Source organism: Thamnophis sirtalis, unplaced genomic scaffold, assembly GCF_051295495.1.
Source record: "Thamnophis sirtalis isolate CommonGarterSnake01/CBP01778 unplaced genomic scaffold, rThaSir2_p1.2 scaffold_5, whole genome shotgun sequence".
In the NCBI taxonomy this organism is placed as follows: domain Eukaryota; kingdom Metazoa; phylum Chordata; class Lepidosauria; order Squamata; family Natricidae; genus Thamnophis; species Thamnophis sirtalis.
In genome coordinates, this window is record NW_028261385.1 from 139,898,028 (window position 1) to 139,914,972 (window position 16,945).

At 39.2% G+C, this 16,945-nt stretch overlaps 1 protein-coding gene across 2 annotated transcripts in view; it reads left to right on the forward strand.

The window, feature by feature from the left end:
• NBAS (NBAS subunit of NRZ tethering complex) overlaps positions 1–16,945 on the forward strand; it is a 191,288-nt gene that overhangs the window by 33,311 nt on the left and 141,032 nt on the right. For both annotated transcript variants that reach the window (XM_087716997.1, XM_087716998.1), the window contains exons 13-17: positions 3,424–3,487; positions 6,204–6,397; positions 11,946–12,203; positions 14,965–15,090; positions 16,045–16,196. In XM_087716997.1, the coding sequence (XP_087573123.1) occupies positions 3,424–3,487; positions 6,204–6,397; positions 11,946–12,203; positions 14,965–15,090; positions 16,045–16,196 (794 nt within the window). The remainder of the gene's footprint in view (positions 1–3,423; positions 3,488–6,203; positions 6,398–11,945; positions 12,204–14,964; positions 15,091–16,044; positions 16,197–16,945) is intronic.

Consider the following 16,945-nt stretch of genomic DNA (forward strand, 5'->3'; position numbering starts at 1 on the left):
ACTTAAAAAGTTTTGTTTCCTACCTGCCTATTATGCTTTTCGGAGATTAATACGAATAATTAAAAAACGAGCCAAACTTCATCATCTACCTATCCAGCTTTGCTTAAGTTTGATTCATGTCATAATAACAAAGTTAATATATAGAAAATAGAATTGTAATCTAGAATCTGGAAAGATGCTATAGAGGCAAGGCCTTCTTTCTTTTTTCAGTATGGAAGAAATTGAGATGCTTAACACAGAGGTGAAATAATATCTCTCCCATAAAGCATTTTCACATCTCAAAAAAAAACAAAAACCTTTGTTTTATTTCATTTCGGCAAAATCAGCTAGTTCATATATATATATTTACTGTTGGATTTCTGTTGTGATGGACTCTTGTGACGAGCCGATTGACAGATGATGGAAGCGGTTAGCTTCCTCCCATAATTGGGGCTTACCAGGGGTTGTAAAAATCTAATAGATACCTTTCACCCTGGCTTCGCTGATAACGGATAAGAGCCTGTGGCCTAATGGCTAAGATGTCTGCCTAGTATGTAATATAGCCCAGGTTCAAATCCCAGTAAGGGTATGGCTAGCTGATAAGAGCTAAATAGCTTGAAATAGATCTATACTAGTCTCCCTTTATTTATTTATCAGCACAAATAAAAAACATTTATATATATATATATTGACTTATAACAACAGTTTTGGGATTTCTAGTTGCCATTGTTAAGGGAAACCACATTGTTACTGGTAGTCCTCGACTCATGACCACAATTGAGGCCAAAGTTTCTGTTGCTAAGTGAAATATTTGTTAAGTGGGTTTTGCCCCATTTTACAATCTTTCTTGCCCCAGTTGTTAAGTGAACCACTGCAGTGGTCTCCAATCTTGGCAACTTTAAGACCTGTGGACTTCAACTCCCAGAGTTCCTCAGCCAGCTTTACAAAATGAAGGATAACCATTAACCTGGAAATGTTAGTTTCACTCCAGCTAAAACCTCTTAACTTTATTTTTTTGGCAACTATACTAGTATCCTTTGAAGAATGCCTAATCACTGGTAACAGTTCAGGCATGATATAGCTAAACCTCTTCATAAATTGAGAAGTGCCACATTTCTGGAATATAATTTAACGGTACTTTAATCTCCTTGACCCTTAATTTCTTACCAAGAATTTGTTCACCAAAATATTACTTGATCAGTAAGATTGACATGTCCATGTATTTTACCTGTGCAATAAATTTTCTTCAAATGGGTTATATCTTCAGCACAGAGGAAATAATGGCCAATCTTATAGAAAATATTATTTAAAGGGGCCAATAAGCCTAAAAAGCAACTGGGTAGGTGTTTTTTTTCCTGAACTGACCAATTTTTAAAAATATGTTTTTAATACCCTAAAGTTCTTATACCTTTTTCCTTTTTTAATATATTCTTTTTTTTTTTTTGGTAAAAATTATCATAGCTCCATAGCAATCTTGCCAGAGGAGCTTGGGAATATAGCATTTGTAGTTATATTATTAAACCAAATTCATCTTCCAAGTTCAAATATTATTTATGAAGAGCAGCTGTACAAGCTTAGAAAAAGATGTAGCTACTTTAAGGTGTTCTGAGGTGTTTTAAGGTATTGTTCATGCTTGTACATACAAGTTATGAATCGGATCATGCCTTGGAATCCAGATCTAGTTCTTATTCACCTCTAATGTGGAGAACATACCTTGATTCTTAACAGAAATTCAAAAATTTCATTTGAACTGCTTGAGGTTCGAGGTTCATTTTATTTATATGCCGCCCTATTCCCGGCGGGACTCAGGGCGGCGCACAAACCCAAGGAGGGGAAGGGAAACACAAAAACTACAACAAAAAGTACAGGGCATTTAAAACAACCAACAGCCACACGATTCGAGAGGGGAGGGGAACTCATCACCCCCAGGCCTGCTGACACAGCCAGGTTTTAACGGCTTTTCGGAAGGCCTGGAGAGAGGTGAGGGTCCGAATCTCTGCGGGGAGCTCGTTCCAAAGGGCCGGAGCCGCCACAGAGAAGGCCCTCCCCCGGGTAGTGGCCAGATGACATTGGCTAGTAGACGGAACCTGGAGGAGGCCTAATCTGTGTGATCTAATGGGTCTTTGGAAGGTAATTGGCAGCAGGCGGTCTCTCAAGTACCCAGGTTGATCAGCAAGACTTCCCAGGCCTCATCAAATCCATCTCATCTAACTAATCTCTCTAGCATTTGTGTAAGGTCCACCCTCTTTTCTACCTTGAGTAACTGTGTTCTTGCTGATGACTGTTCCAGTGCTTGCTCTCGAACTACATTTTGAGTATTGAGATTGGAGTATTTAGTGGGGGGGTAGGGAGAGGAAGAACAATATTTTTGGGGAGAGGGGTTAACAAGAAAAATATAACACTCAGTTTTGGCATCATCTTGCCAGTGGAAAATTAATCAACGTTTGATGAAATAGGTCATCAGTCACTGAGATTCAAGTGTCTTCAACTAACCACGATTAAAGAAAGGCCTGGGTTTAATATAAGTGTTGAATGTGTCTACAATAGGGGCTTTCCCCATTTTATCAGGTCATGCATTGCCTTTGAAATTCTTTCATTTCATCATGTAACAGTGATAGGATAGAATTTATTGAAATACCGTATATACTCGAGTATAGGCCGACCCGAATATAAGCCGAGGCACCTAATTTTACCACAAAAAACTGGAAAAGTTATTGACTCGAGTATAAGCCTAGGGTGGGAAATGCAGCAGCTACCGGTAAATTTCAAAAATAAAAATAGATACCAATAATGTTTTTGAATATTTATTTCAAAGAAAAACAGTAAACTAGCGGTGTATTCAATGAAATACTTCACTCACCTCATGATGCTGATGTCCCGCTGTGATGATGATGTCCCGTGCAGCCGCGGGAGCGATGTCCCGCCTCCTATGACACACGGCACAGTGATTCCTATCATTGGATCACTGTACCAGAGGAGGTGGGACATCGCTATGTGGCTGCTTGCCATAACAAGGAGGAGGTGGGACATCGTTGCAGAGCGGCAGGAGGGGGAGGAAGGGGAATCGTAAGACAGCCCTGCATTACATTAGAACGTGAGGAGGGGGGATGGTGCGGTGCGCGCTGCGCGGCAAACTGACACAGAGGGAGGGGAAACTCACAGGGGCACTGGGCCATTCACGAGTGTCACCCAGCGGAATGGCCCCGCCCCTTTTTCTCCTCCATTTCGGGCAAATTTTTCACTGACTCGAGTATAAGCCGAGGCGGCTTTTTTCAGCCCAAAAAGTGGGCTGAAAAACTAGGCTTATACTCGAGTATATACAGTACTTACTTTTCTTTCTTCCCCCTAAGAATTACTTTAGTACAAGGAAATGCTCTCTAATGGGAGAGATACCCTAAATACTTAATTAGAAAGAAAAAAAAACTTTTATTCTTGTCATTTTAGCCAGGATATGATGAAATCAAACTGGAGTGGAAACTGTCTCTGGAAAAGCGGAAGAAAATTAAAGGTTGGTGTTCAAATTTTAATGTTGTATTTGTCAAAGTGCCACGGTGGTGCAGTGGTTAGAATGCGGCATTGCAGGTTACTTCTGCCTGCCTGCCGGCAGTTTGGCAATTCAAGTCCCACCAGGCACAAGGTGAACTCAGCCTTCCATCCTTCCGAGGTTGGTAAAATGTGGACCCAGATTGTTGGGGGCAATAAGCTGATTCTGTTAACCATTTAGAGAGGGCTATGAAACACTGTAAAGTGGTATATACCCTGTTTCCCTGAAAATAAGACCTCCTTGGATAATAAGCCCAATTGGGCTTTTGAGCACATGAGCTAAATAAGCCCTAGTCGAGAATAAACCCTCCCACCTCCCGCCGCTGGGAGGTGACCATATTTGCCACCTCCTGCATCTCAAAAATAATAAGACCTCCCCGAAAATAAGGTCAAGCCCTTATTTTGGTAGTCAAAAGAAAATGTATTTATTTATTATTTATTTATTTATTAGACTTATATACCGCTTCATAGGGCTTTCAGCCCTCTCTAAGCGGTTTACAGATTTTTTAGCAAATTGAGTCAGCAACTTGCCCCCACAGTCCGGGTTCTCATTTCACCCACCTCGGAAGGATGGAAGGCTGAGTCGACCTTGAGCCGGTGAGATTTGAACCGCTGAACTGCAGATCACAGTCAGCTAAAGTGGCCTGCAGTACTGCACCCTAACCAACATGGTAAGTCTAAATGCTATTGCTATTTTCTTAAACCAATGCCTTTAATGAATCTATTTACAGAATATAAACAGTGGCGTAAAATGTTGTTTTCCAAAGTGATTTAAATGATGCATTTTACCATTACTTTCTACATGCATGCTTTTGAGATGTAGTAGCTGTTACGTATTACCAGGCATAGCACTGCATAAACAAGGATGCTGAAGTACAGCGGATAAACTTTTTCATCTGACTCAGAATGGATCATCTTACATTCTTTTCCATTTTGATAATCCCTTTTTTCTACATTTGTCCCCCAAATGAACACATTTTAAATCGCAGGAATGGCTGCAGATATTTTACTGCCAATATTTGCCATTAAATTGCGCTTCTGATTGTTTTCAAATTGTGTTTGTTGCAGTGTTAAAGAGTTTTGGAGCAAGTGAGATGTGAATAAAAATGGTGCAGTATTACTGCAGTCCCTTTTTTTTAAGAGATCTCTGGGATTTATATCCAGCTCTAATAAATCATACTTCTTTTTATTCTGTGTGCCTGAACTAAGAGATACATTTGTCTTAAATATTATACCTAAGCAAAAAAAAAAAAAAACCTAGGCAATTTTCCTAAATATTTTAAAAGGAACAATGTGAAATAATGTAATTGTGCATTTGTATAAACGTCCAGAAAAGAGCATAGATGATATTATCTCATATTATTTCAGCTTGTCAGAGGTAATTACAGTTTCAGCTGGATTCCATTTGCCATTTCTCAAAAATATGTATCTCATTGTTACTCTGAGGGACAGCATGATCATATTTCTGAACATTTTTTTTAAAATTCTATTCTGCTTTGTATGAATAGATGTTCCCTAGTACTTAGCTGCATTCTTTTAAAAGGATTATTTAACGTTTATTATTCAGAAAATGCATACTGTATAGCCACTCATCTTAAATATATAACTCTGGATAGCAAGACATGAAAAAAGAATTAAAAAGGCAATGACCTCACCCAGCATTTCAAATAGATATTCAATAGAAGTGGCCAGTGATTTGAGCCCTGGGGTACCTCTCATAAGAGGGCCCTAGGGCTTGACCCACCCACCCCACCAATGCCAATTGAAACCACCCCTGGAGATAGGAGGAGAACATCTAAAACAGTTTCCCCTCTCCCTGCCCTGGTGCTTTTGAAGGCTGCTGAGATATCTAGGAGGACAAAGGCAGATGCATTACTGCTGTCTTGAGGCCTCGAGAATATATACCTGGACTTACGCATCCCGTTTACTTAGGGGATGTGGTGGCTCAGTGGCTAAGACGCTGAGCTTGTCGATCAGAAAGGTCGGCAGTTCAGCGGTTCAAATCCCTAGCGCCGCATAAAAGAGTGAGCTCCCGTTACTTGTCCCAGCTTCTGCTAACCTAGCAGTTCGAAAGCACGTAAAAATGCAAGTTGAAAAATAGGGGACCACCTTTGGTGGGAAGGTAACAGTGTTCCGCGCGCCTTTGGCGTTTAGTCATGCCGGCCACATGACCACAGAGAACGTCTTCGGACAACGCTGGCTCCTCAGCTTTGAAACGGAGATGAGCACCACCACCTAGAGTCGGGAATGACTAGCACCTATGTGCGAGGGGAATCTTTACTTTTACCTTTATACCTGGCTTAAATCTGAACTAGGAAAGGCCAGATAATCAGCATACTCAAACGCCTATGTAGCTACATACATAGCTTCTTCCACCTTCTGTACAATCTTCTTTAAAAGGGGAAGGGTTGAACCTGAATGAAAATTGTCCAGTATTGTTGGATTGGAGAATGTTCTTTATTTAAGGAAGTTACTTATGGGAAATTTCTTATTTAGGGATAATACATTCAACGCAAGGCTTAATTTAAATACTTCCATTAGACTAGAGAGAAGTTGGTCTCTGTACTTGGTTGATATTTGGCTACTAAAATGATACTCTGAAGTAATTTATTGTAACTGAAGTTGCTCTGTTCAAATGCTTGAAAAGTTATGTTTTTTTCTCTATCTTCTGTCACCCCCAGACAAAGAATCCTTTTATCCATTGATAGATATAAACTGGTGGGCGGAGAATTCTGTCATTTTGGCTCGCTGTTCAGGTGCTCTGACAGTGTCATCAGTGAAGAACTTGAAAAACCTGCTGGGGAAATCCTGTGAATGGTTTGAAAGCGCCCCCCAGGTCACCTCGGCTCATGAAGGAGGATTTCTATGTTTGGAGGTAGGGAGAATTTGCAGAACCAAAGAAGGTTATGTAATTGAACATGTGTGACAATATCACCTTGCAAAAATATGTCATTTAAAACAAAATGTAGGATTTCCTTTATTAGAATAAAACAAAATATATTTGGGAGAAGAACTGTCTTCTTGTCATAAAGATGCTAGAGTTTCTTCTGCATGTAGTGAATTCTGATGTGCATAGTCCCTTGCTCTCTCAGGCCCACCAATCGGAGATTAAATGTTCTCTTCCATGGTTGAGCATAATGGCCATGCGCTAAGACGTAGTGAATGTTAACTGCGATGCGCTTGAGATAAGCCAGTGTTATAATTTTGCATTGTGATCATTGAAGATGAAAGTAAAAGCTTTAAATCTTCTTTGTGCGTGCTTACAGGATGAAATGATAGCATAGAGTTTTGAGGTTTGATGTGACAAGTTTTCACTACAATATTCATTTTGTATTTTGGGAATATCTTAATTAGATCAATTAATGAATAACTCAGTAACATGCTTGCTTTTAAGTGTTGTAGAATGCTTCATCAGCAAGAGGAAAAAGTAAAGCAGTTAGAAAAGAAAATAATATTAAAGGGATGACATTTGCATCCTTCAGATACACTTTGGTTGCAGATACTCAAATTAGGAATTGGTGGGTGCTCTGATAGGTAAGCCTAGAATAGATGGGATGAAGAAACAGTTATTTCCATTTTTGAACATCTACTGGTCAAAACATTCTCTATCTTAGTTGAACACATTCTGTGTTTAGTAGAAAACAGGTATGAAAAGAGCCTAGCTTTTATGCGCCAAAGTTGGATGTAACTTTAGAAGTTGTGTTAAATGTAAATAAAAGTCAAAGGAAGCCAGATTTTTTTTTATTGAAAATTTAAAAAGCTTTTACAAATATTTACCTACCCTCCTCTACCCTCCCCACCCGAACCCATCTCCCCCCCCAACCCCCCCCCCTGACTTCTCAGAGCAAATACAGGGTATAAATCTTTAACAATCATATTCTAAAGTAAACTAAAATAAACTTTAGCATCATCTTTCACTTGTACTTTAACTCCTCTTTTATTAAGCTAACTCTAAACAAATTATGTCATTGCTTGCTTCTTCAATCATAGGCTATCTGGAATTGCTTATTCCCATATTTATTTTGAATATAATCAATCCATCTTCTCCACTCCAGTTTATATAGGAATATATAAAGGAAGCCAGATTTTGAAGTTTAAGATAGTAAATAGATTGTACCAAATACATCTGGGATTTTGTTTTCTGGATCTATATCTTCTCCCGCTCCTAAGAAAAGTAGCTAATTTGGTTTTTTTGGCTGAATTGTTTAACCTGTTTGTGAACACAATGGACTAGTCTTCAAATGTCATGGATCATTTGGCACTTTTTAGAGAGATAATGAAAACTAAAGCTCAGGTAAAGGAAGGGAATCATCTCTGTAATACTCAAGAATGTGCAGAAAAGCAATCATGCTCATTTCTTAATAGGGAGGTTAAATCGAAAGTCAACACTGTTTACCGTCTTAATTAATCATGAATACTTTTAAGGCTTACTTTTTTAATGAGCAGTGGTATCCTTCATTAAAGAAATGCTTTCCATTTTGGAAAAAAAAAACCTGACACAGCCGTGACCATAAAATTACCATTTTCTTCTAATAATCCTAAGATACTCATCTGAGACTAAGGTATTTTAATGTACTTGTACTTGCATGCAAAGGTACCAATAATAAGCACACATATAATGAGACATTTATCATACTTACAACTTTATGATAAAACCTATCTAAATAGGTGGCAAATAAAACTGTCTTTAAATGCTAAACTCTTTATATTCATTCTTGTGGGGGGTCTCTCTATTAGGCTTCCCTTTTGATTAAATGTCATCATTTCTGGTTCACCGACAAATGCACGCCAGACAAATGCGTGACGACAAAACCGCGACGTCGAAAGCACGCCCACTAAAGCATGTCGACAAATAAGCGCCGACAAAAGCGCGCCATCAGCAAACAACATAGTGGGACGTGAAAACAACGTTAACAATCCTAACCCTACCCCTACCCTCTAACCTAAAAACCCTAATCGCGCTTTTGTGGGCGCGGTTTTGTCGGCGTGCTGTAGTGGGCGCGCTTTCGACATCGCGGTTTTGTCGCCGCAGTTTTGTAGGCGCCCATTTGTCAGGCGCGCATTTGTCGGGTCACGATCATTTCTATGCTTCCTATATTCAAGTAGTCTGATCTATAACTTGGATAAATCATCTTTGGAACCTTTCACTTCTCTTCGCGCAAGATCCTCATGGCTGCTCGCGTGTACTTTTAAGGCCTGGTCTTTTAAAGGCAGATTGTTGTTTCTTCCTTTTTTATGCTTTTATTTTAATGTCTTCAGCTTCTTTGTGTGTTGACAATGTTATTTTTTCTCTTTTCGTCAGTTGTCAGCTTTATATTTTCTCTTTAGATGTTATCGCTGTCGGAGGTTTTTTTGATTTTCTGTGGTGAAATAATGCAAATGAAGTTTTCATTGTATTCAACCTGCCTTTATTTCATTCTTTGCATATAATCCAGTGGATCTTTTTTAGACTATGGCTTATATCAGGGCTAGTCAACCTTTTTATACCTACCGCCCACTTTTGTATCTCTGTTAGTAGTAAAATTTTCTAACCGCCCACCGGTTCCACAGTAATGGTGATTTTATGAAAACCTAGTGAAAATGTTTTTAAATAATGCTATGATTTTTTTTTTAAAAAAGTCAATTAAATTTAAAAAAAGAAAGTGCTTCAGTATCGGACAAAACCCCTACCGCCCACCATGAAAGCTGGAACGCCCACTAGTGGGCGGTAGGGATCAGGTTGACTATCACTGGCTTATATTTAGCCATCTGAGACTAAGGTATTTTGAGTTCATTATGGTTTACTTTTGAGTAGACATATAGAAGATTATATTGTTAGCCTCCTCTTTCTTAATTTAACTTTTTTCTTCCCTTTGGTGTTTTCCCTTGTTTCATACTTGGATTGGATTGGATTTATTACATTTATATGCCGCCCTTTTCCCTGAAGGGGACTCAGGGCGGCTCACAATTCAGTCAGGGAAGGGGGTACAGACAGGGGATAAAAAGACAAACATAACATAACATACTTCTCTGGCTCCTGCTTACTATTATCTCCAAATTCTTTATATATTATTTTTTCTGGTCATTTTGATCATTACAGATAGTCCTCGACTTAACGACCACAATTGGGGCCCAAAATTTCTGTTGCTAAGTAAGAGAATTTCGCCCCATTTTATGGTCTTTTTTGCCACCATGCTACACTGATTCACAGTCAATGAACCACTGTAGCTGTTAGTAACAGTTGTTAAGTGAATTTGGCTTCCCCATTGACTTTGCTTGTCGAAAGGTCAGAAACGGTGATCACATCATCCCAGGACACTGCAACCATCATAAATATAAGCCAGTTGCCAAGCAAGAGCTGTGGTGGCGCAGTGGTTAGAGTGCAGTACTGCAGGCTACTTCAGCTGACTGCTAGCTGCAGTTCAACAGTTCAAATCTCACCGGCTCAAGGTTGTCTCAGCCTTCCATCCTCCCGAGGTGGGTAAAATGAGGACCCAGATTGTTGGGGGGCAATAGGCTGACTCTGTAAACTGCTTAGAGAGGGCTGTAAAAGCACCATGCTTTTACAGCCCTTTGTAGATAAGTGCTATTGCTATTCAAATTTTGATCACATGACCGCGGGGATGCAGCAGCGGTCATAATTGTGAAAGGTGGTCATAAGTCCCTTTTTTTCAATGATATTGTAACTTAGAACAGTCACTAAATGAACTGTTGTAAGTCAAGGACTACCTGTATTAGTGCAAATATGTTTCCATTTCCTTGAGCTTTAGGTATAACCAGGTGTTAGCTAATTATTTTCAGTGTTCTCCACATGTATGGATATACATACATACCTTTTATGTATGGGCATGTTTACAGTGCAGTGTTGGTTAGTTCTAATTATTTTAACTTTTTATTTATTCAGAAGCAAGATAGTTAATAGCCACAATCACACGCAGAACCATATAGGTTTGCACTGGAGATAAACTCTTTAACAATACCGTGTTTTTCAGAGTATAAGATGCACCTTTTCCCCCCTAAAAGAGGGTGGTGTGTCTTATACACCGAATACAGGCATTTTTTGCTTCCCGAAGCCCCGCTCCCGCATCTCATTTTTGCAAAAAACCGGGGCGTTTTAGCCTTCTCCCAGCCCGCAGAAGCACTTTGCGGGCTTCAGTAGAACTGGGGGAAGGCAAAAATGCCCCCATTTTTGTGAAAAATGGCCCATTTTCCACCTGTTTTTCTCAAAAACGGGGGCGGTTTTGCCTTCCCCTAGCTCCCAGGAGCACTCTGCAGGCTTCAGCAGGCTGGGGGAAGGAAAAACGCCTCAATTCTTGCAAAAAATGGCCCATTTTCCACCTTTTTTTCGCAAAAACAGGGGCGGTTTTGCCTTCCCCCAGCCCTGCTGAAGCATGCAGAGTGCTCCTGGGGGCCGGGGAGGGCAAAACCTTTTTTTTCTTACTTACCTCTTCAAAATCTTGGTGCGTCTTATACACTGGTGCATCTTATAGTCTGAAAAATAAGGTAATTTTTAATATTTGGTAGGCACAATTGCTAATGCAGGAGTATGTTGTGTAGTGACATGTCATTTCCTTCTTATAGGTTATAGGTTATAGGTTTATAGGTTTATTTCATTTCTATGCCGCCCTATTCCCGGAGGGACTCAGGGTGGCTAACAAACCCAGGGTGGCTAACAAACCCAGGGGGGGGTGGTACAGACAAGGCAACACAACAAGCAGATACACATAAATTTTTTAAAAAAAACAATCAACAGTCACACAATTCGAGCAGGGAAGGGAACTCGTCAACCCCAGGCCTGCCGGAACAGCCAGGTTTTAACAGCTTTACGGAAAGCCTGAAGGGAGGTGAGGGTCCGAATCTCCGCGGGGAGTTCGTTCCAGAGGGCCAGAGCAGCCACAGAGAAGGCTCTCCTCCAGGTAGTAGCCAATCGACATTGGCCGGTAGATGGAATCCGGAGGAGGCCTAATCTGTGGGATCTGATGGGTCTTTGGGAGGTAATTGGCAGCAGGCGGTCTCTCAAGTACCCAGGTCCAATACCATGAAGGGCTTTATAAGTGACGACTAGCGCCTTGAAGCGTATCCGGAGACCGATAGGCAGCCAATTTCATATTAGCATTTTATTTGTTACAAAAAAAAATAAATCATGTGCAGAATTCAAATGCCTCTTCCTCCCCAACTCTCTCTAAGAAATATTCTAATTTATTGGGATGTACCATATCTTTATGGAGTGAGAGTTATGCTAATGTCCCATCCAGCGAAATAACCTGGTTGCTTGAGAGGGAAATCATTTTCTGGTGCTTGTTTGTTTGTTTGCCTTCTTGCTGCTTGCTTCTCTTTGCTTCCAGCGGCTTTGTGGCAGCTTATTGCCTCTTTGGGTGCTGAAGCCTGACAGACTTTTAAGTGTGATACATTGTGCTGTTTAGTAAGAATTGCTTTCTTTGCAGTGCGAGGTAAAGTTTGCTCCAAAGAGATTGCGCTCAGAGGGCAGGCCCGGTGATGAAGATGAAGGAGAAGATGACTCGGATTCAGACGATGAAATGACTGCCAAGGCCCGCTATTTTGGCTACCTCAAGCAAGGACTTTATTTTGTAACTGAAATGGAGCGTTTCGCTCCTTCCAGGAAACGTCCTCGCACAATTATAAAGAATTACCGGCTTGTGAATCTGAGATCCACAACCCCTGAGGAATTGTACCAAAGGAAAGTAAGTGTGAAACATAAGCCTCCTCTCTAAGTATGGGTGATTTTTTTTTAAAAAAAATCCTTAAAATAGTTTAGGACCTGTAATTATTTGTATTTTTTAGATGATTAAGTTTTGAGTTTGTTTACTTCTATCCCGCCTTTATCATTTTTACAAATAACTCAAGGTGGCCAACATATCCAAACACATCTTCCTCCTCCTATTTATCTCCACAACATCAACAAACCTGTGAGGTGAGTTGGGCTCAGAGAAAGTGTCCGGCCCAAAGTCATCCAACTGACTTTCATGCCCAAGGCGGGACTAGAACTCACAATCTCCTGGTTTCTAGCCAGGTGCCTTTACCAGTAGACCAAACTGGCCCTGTTTTCATTATATTTTATTATGCTAATTTCATTAGATTTGCCTTCCAGGTAAAGTATTATGAAAGGAACTGTGAAGAAGTCTATTCATTTGTTTTCACATGCCATGAAAAAGTGATGGGGAAGACTGATGGAAATGGGCTTTTTGCTCCATAGTTTTCTTCCACTTAATAAATGTTTAATGCCTTTCCTCAGCACAAAAAGTCTGTCGTGAGGAGATTTCATTTCCTGGCTTAGCATTTAAAACTTTCAGCACCTTAGGAATAATTCTCACTCTAGTAGTATAACAGTTGTCACGTGATTGGAGTATAAAATTGAATGTCACGGACACCTGTTATTATGTCCTGTTCACAAATTCCTTAGGTTGACTGCATTACTGAATTGCAAACTTAGAGGTCTTTCACCATTAGTCTAAGATTGCTAGGTGTTCAGCACGCATAATAGGTCTCAGGTTGTCCATTTTTATACTATACATTGACCAGTTGTTTTTGTCTCAGAACTATCTCGATTGAGAGAGGAGATCTGATGTCGTGATGGCACAACGTGCGATCTTGGATTTCCAAGATCGCAGTCGAATTTCTGCCGCTGGATGGTCCATTTGGACCTAAACCATCCCACAGAGACGGTGATTGAGAAGGGCACCTCCCGCTGATCTCAGGCACACCACAAAGTCCCTGAAAGATCCAAGAATATCCCCTTTTTTCGGTGACAGAAACGCAGCTAATGAAGCTGCTGAGGTTGGGACAGCTCCGGAACAGGAAGAAAGTGGAAAGAGAAAGTGTCGAATTGCTTGGAATATAAAGAAGATAATAAGAAGGATTATAAAGAGGGTTGTAACAACAGGAGGAAAGCAGTTACACTGCCACTTAGAGGCTGGAGTCTGGATACATTGTTTTTCTTCTTTCTCTTTGATCACTTGGGATTCAAGGTTCTTTCAGTTTGTTTACTGACAGTGATAGTAGGAAGAGCACAAGTTGTTTATACAGGTGCCTTTTGGAAGTTCTATCACTAGCTATTGGAAGGAAGACAACATTTTGACTTAAAAGATAATAAATGAACCTGTTTGAAGTTTATTAAAATAGCCTTGAATCCTATGGTGGCAGTACCTGCAAAATTGAAAGAATGGCTCAGCAGAAAAAAGAAACTGTAACATTGCAAATGATTATGTTTGAAATTCAAAATCTATTAGTTGTGACAGAGATAATTGAAAAGAGATTGGAGACTATGGATACAAAACAGAAAAATCTGATGGAGAAACTGAGGATGTTTACCAAATGCAGAAAGTGGAGGACAGAGTTCAAAAGATGGAAGAAAAAAATGAGCAAAGAGATAAGAAAACTGTGGATACTGACAACAAAGTGAGCGTTGTTGGTAATGGCAAGAGCGGAATATGGAAAGGGGAGATAGATGGATTGGAACTCTACCCCAGACTTCAAAGCACAGGAGTAGAAAAGGGGGAAAAATTGACGGAGATAAGGAGAGAAATCTTGACAGAAGCACTAGCGATAACCAAAGATAAGCTGATGGAAAGAACAGATGTTGGGTTTCAAGCTTTTATGAGATACGAAAGGAATAACATGTTGCCAAGAGAAGTTTATACAAGATTTATTAAGAAAGTAACTAGAACCTTAATGCTACAAATGGCAAGAGATATAAGACCATACAATTACTGGAAAGATACAGGTTGATGCAATGAAAATATATTATAAAAATGAAGCTAAATTTAGTTTACTAGTAGTATATATAAAATGAAGCGACAATAGCTATAGTTAAATAATGATTAATAATGATAATACATATAGATATATTATCTATAATATATATCTATAGATATATTAGTTTGATAATATGAAATTTTATATCAACAACACCTGAAGATTATGAGAGGTTTAAAAGTTTTATCTAGAATATGTTATAAAGATGTATTGTGATTGGATGATCTTAGGATAATTTAATGGAATGTTATCATATAATCCTATTCTAGATTTTGAATATTATATATAAAAGGATATAAAAACAATTATAGTCAAATTAAGGTTGAGATATAATAATTGTGATATACATGAATATAGGTGAATTTAAAATATGTGATTTGATATGAAAAGCAGGTGGTTACTGGAAGAGATGCATGGAAATACTGTAACCAACTGACATACTTTCTACAATTTGTAATGGAAGATTTTATTTTTATTTTTATGCTTGTTTGTCCTTGTTCAAAAACAAATAAAAAATGTTTTTTTTTAAAGAACTATCTCGATTATATGGGAATAGTACATGTGTTTACAGATTCTCCAAATAAAAATAAATGATAATTGTTAAAATAATAAATGTTTTGCATCAGAGAAGTTGATTCCTGCAGTGGAGTCCAGGTGAACTGCTTTAATTTCTATATGCTTTGTTTTTAGATTGATAATGAAGAATACGGGGAAGCTTTGTCGCTAGCTCAGACGTACGAACTTGATTCTGACCTTGTTTATCAGAGGCAATGGAGGAAATCTGCGGTTAGCGTGGCGTCTATTCAAGATTATTTGGTAGGTTTTATTATGGGAATACTGGAATGGGAGAACTCGCCACAGGCTACTTGCGATGGCCAATTCGCCACAGTCTAAATGCCGTGGCCAATTCATAACGGTCAACTCCCTGTGGGAGAACTTGCCATGGTCAACTCGCCTCAGGACAACTCTCTGTGTGGCAATTCAACAATTCAATTTAATTGTTTAAAATAATTAAAAGGTTATTTTAATTTTTTTTTATTGAAAATTTTTAGAAAAAAAAAACTTTTGCAAATATTTACCTCCCCCCCTGCCCTCCCCCCCCGAACCCCCCCACCCCCCCGACTTCCCAGAACAAATATGAATCTTTAACAAAGATGTTCTAAAATAAATCCTAAGGATTAAAGAAATTTTCTGCAGTGTTATAGGGAGGAGTTATACTGAAAAATTGAATACGTTTAACCAAGCTTTCCTGGATAAATAGAAGGGCCCTTGTGCTTGATGATTGCAATTGGTTTTTATTATACTTTTGGGCAATATATATGGGATAATTATTATTTTTTAACCAAGGAAACCAATATTTTGTATCGTGTGTCCAAAAGTAGATTTGAACTATGAGTCTATCCAGATCAGTTAATGAAAAAATCCTAAAATCTGCTGATGGATTGAATGTAGGGCTAACTGGCTTTAATTTCCTATTTCTGCGTAGGATGGAAATAGTATTTTGTGAAACGTTTATGACAAAGTGCTTTCCATGCGTAAAAATTCAGGCTCAGTTCATAATACATTTTAAGACTGTATTAGATTCTTGCCTGAACTATTGAAGAGAAGATTACTTGGCCACATAGATGATACAATCCTAGATGGACACATGGATTAACCTGATATAGTGAAGCAATCAATAACTTTCCTTTCTTACTTAATTATCAGAATGTTCTAAAAAAAAAAAGTCAATGTAGTTTTTTCCCTGTTATTTTTTTTTTTGTGGGGCAGAGCAAAATTAAGAAGCGTTCTTGGGTACTTCATGAATGCCTGGAAAGAGTTCCTGAAAATGTCGATGCTGCCAAAGAATTGCTGCAGTATGGCTTAAAGGGGACAGACTTGGAGGCTCTTATAGCTACAGGGAGAAGAGAAGACGGTGGCAGGTTCGTTGGAATGGTGTCAGCTTCTGCTTTGCTGTTGCTTCAGCTGCCATGAAACGGGGAGGGAGGGCATGGTATTTTGGGTGGGGTTACTAATTGTGCTGGAGGAATGTTCTGGAGTTCTCTGGATGGACAGACTACGCATGCGTGGGTGTTTCCTGCTTAGACTAACGGCACCACATTCCATCTTCATGATGCCTTTTGAAGTTATCTCACACCTGACACTTGAAGGACTTATGATTGGACTGGGCCTATGATTCCAGGGGGTGTGGAAAGGGCTATTCTATATATCAACTGCTTTCGCGCCTAATTAACCAGACTTCGCTACGCAACTGCTCTTTAGCCATTTGTAATTAGTAAAAGTACTTTTGATTTCCTACACATGGAATCTTTTGGTCTTTCTTTCCTAATTATATTATGGAGGGATGCTGACAAATGGTTTATTGAGTCGGCTGTCTTCTTTTGTGGTCTGTTTTAAGAAAAATCTCATAGCCCATGCTGAAGAATAACTTGTGATGGTTGCATGACCGTCTCTGGTTCCTTTTGAATGCCACGATCTTACGGGAAAATGAAACGCACGAACCTGGCTCCTTACTTACCACGAAACAATTTTCCAAAGAATAAAATCTGATTGAAAGATTAATCAGATGCATGCAAAAACATGTATCTAGGAATAACCGAAATAGGAATAAATGACCTTGGAATCTTTCATACAGTACCTATAATCTTCTTTCTAATACCTTGGCATACGT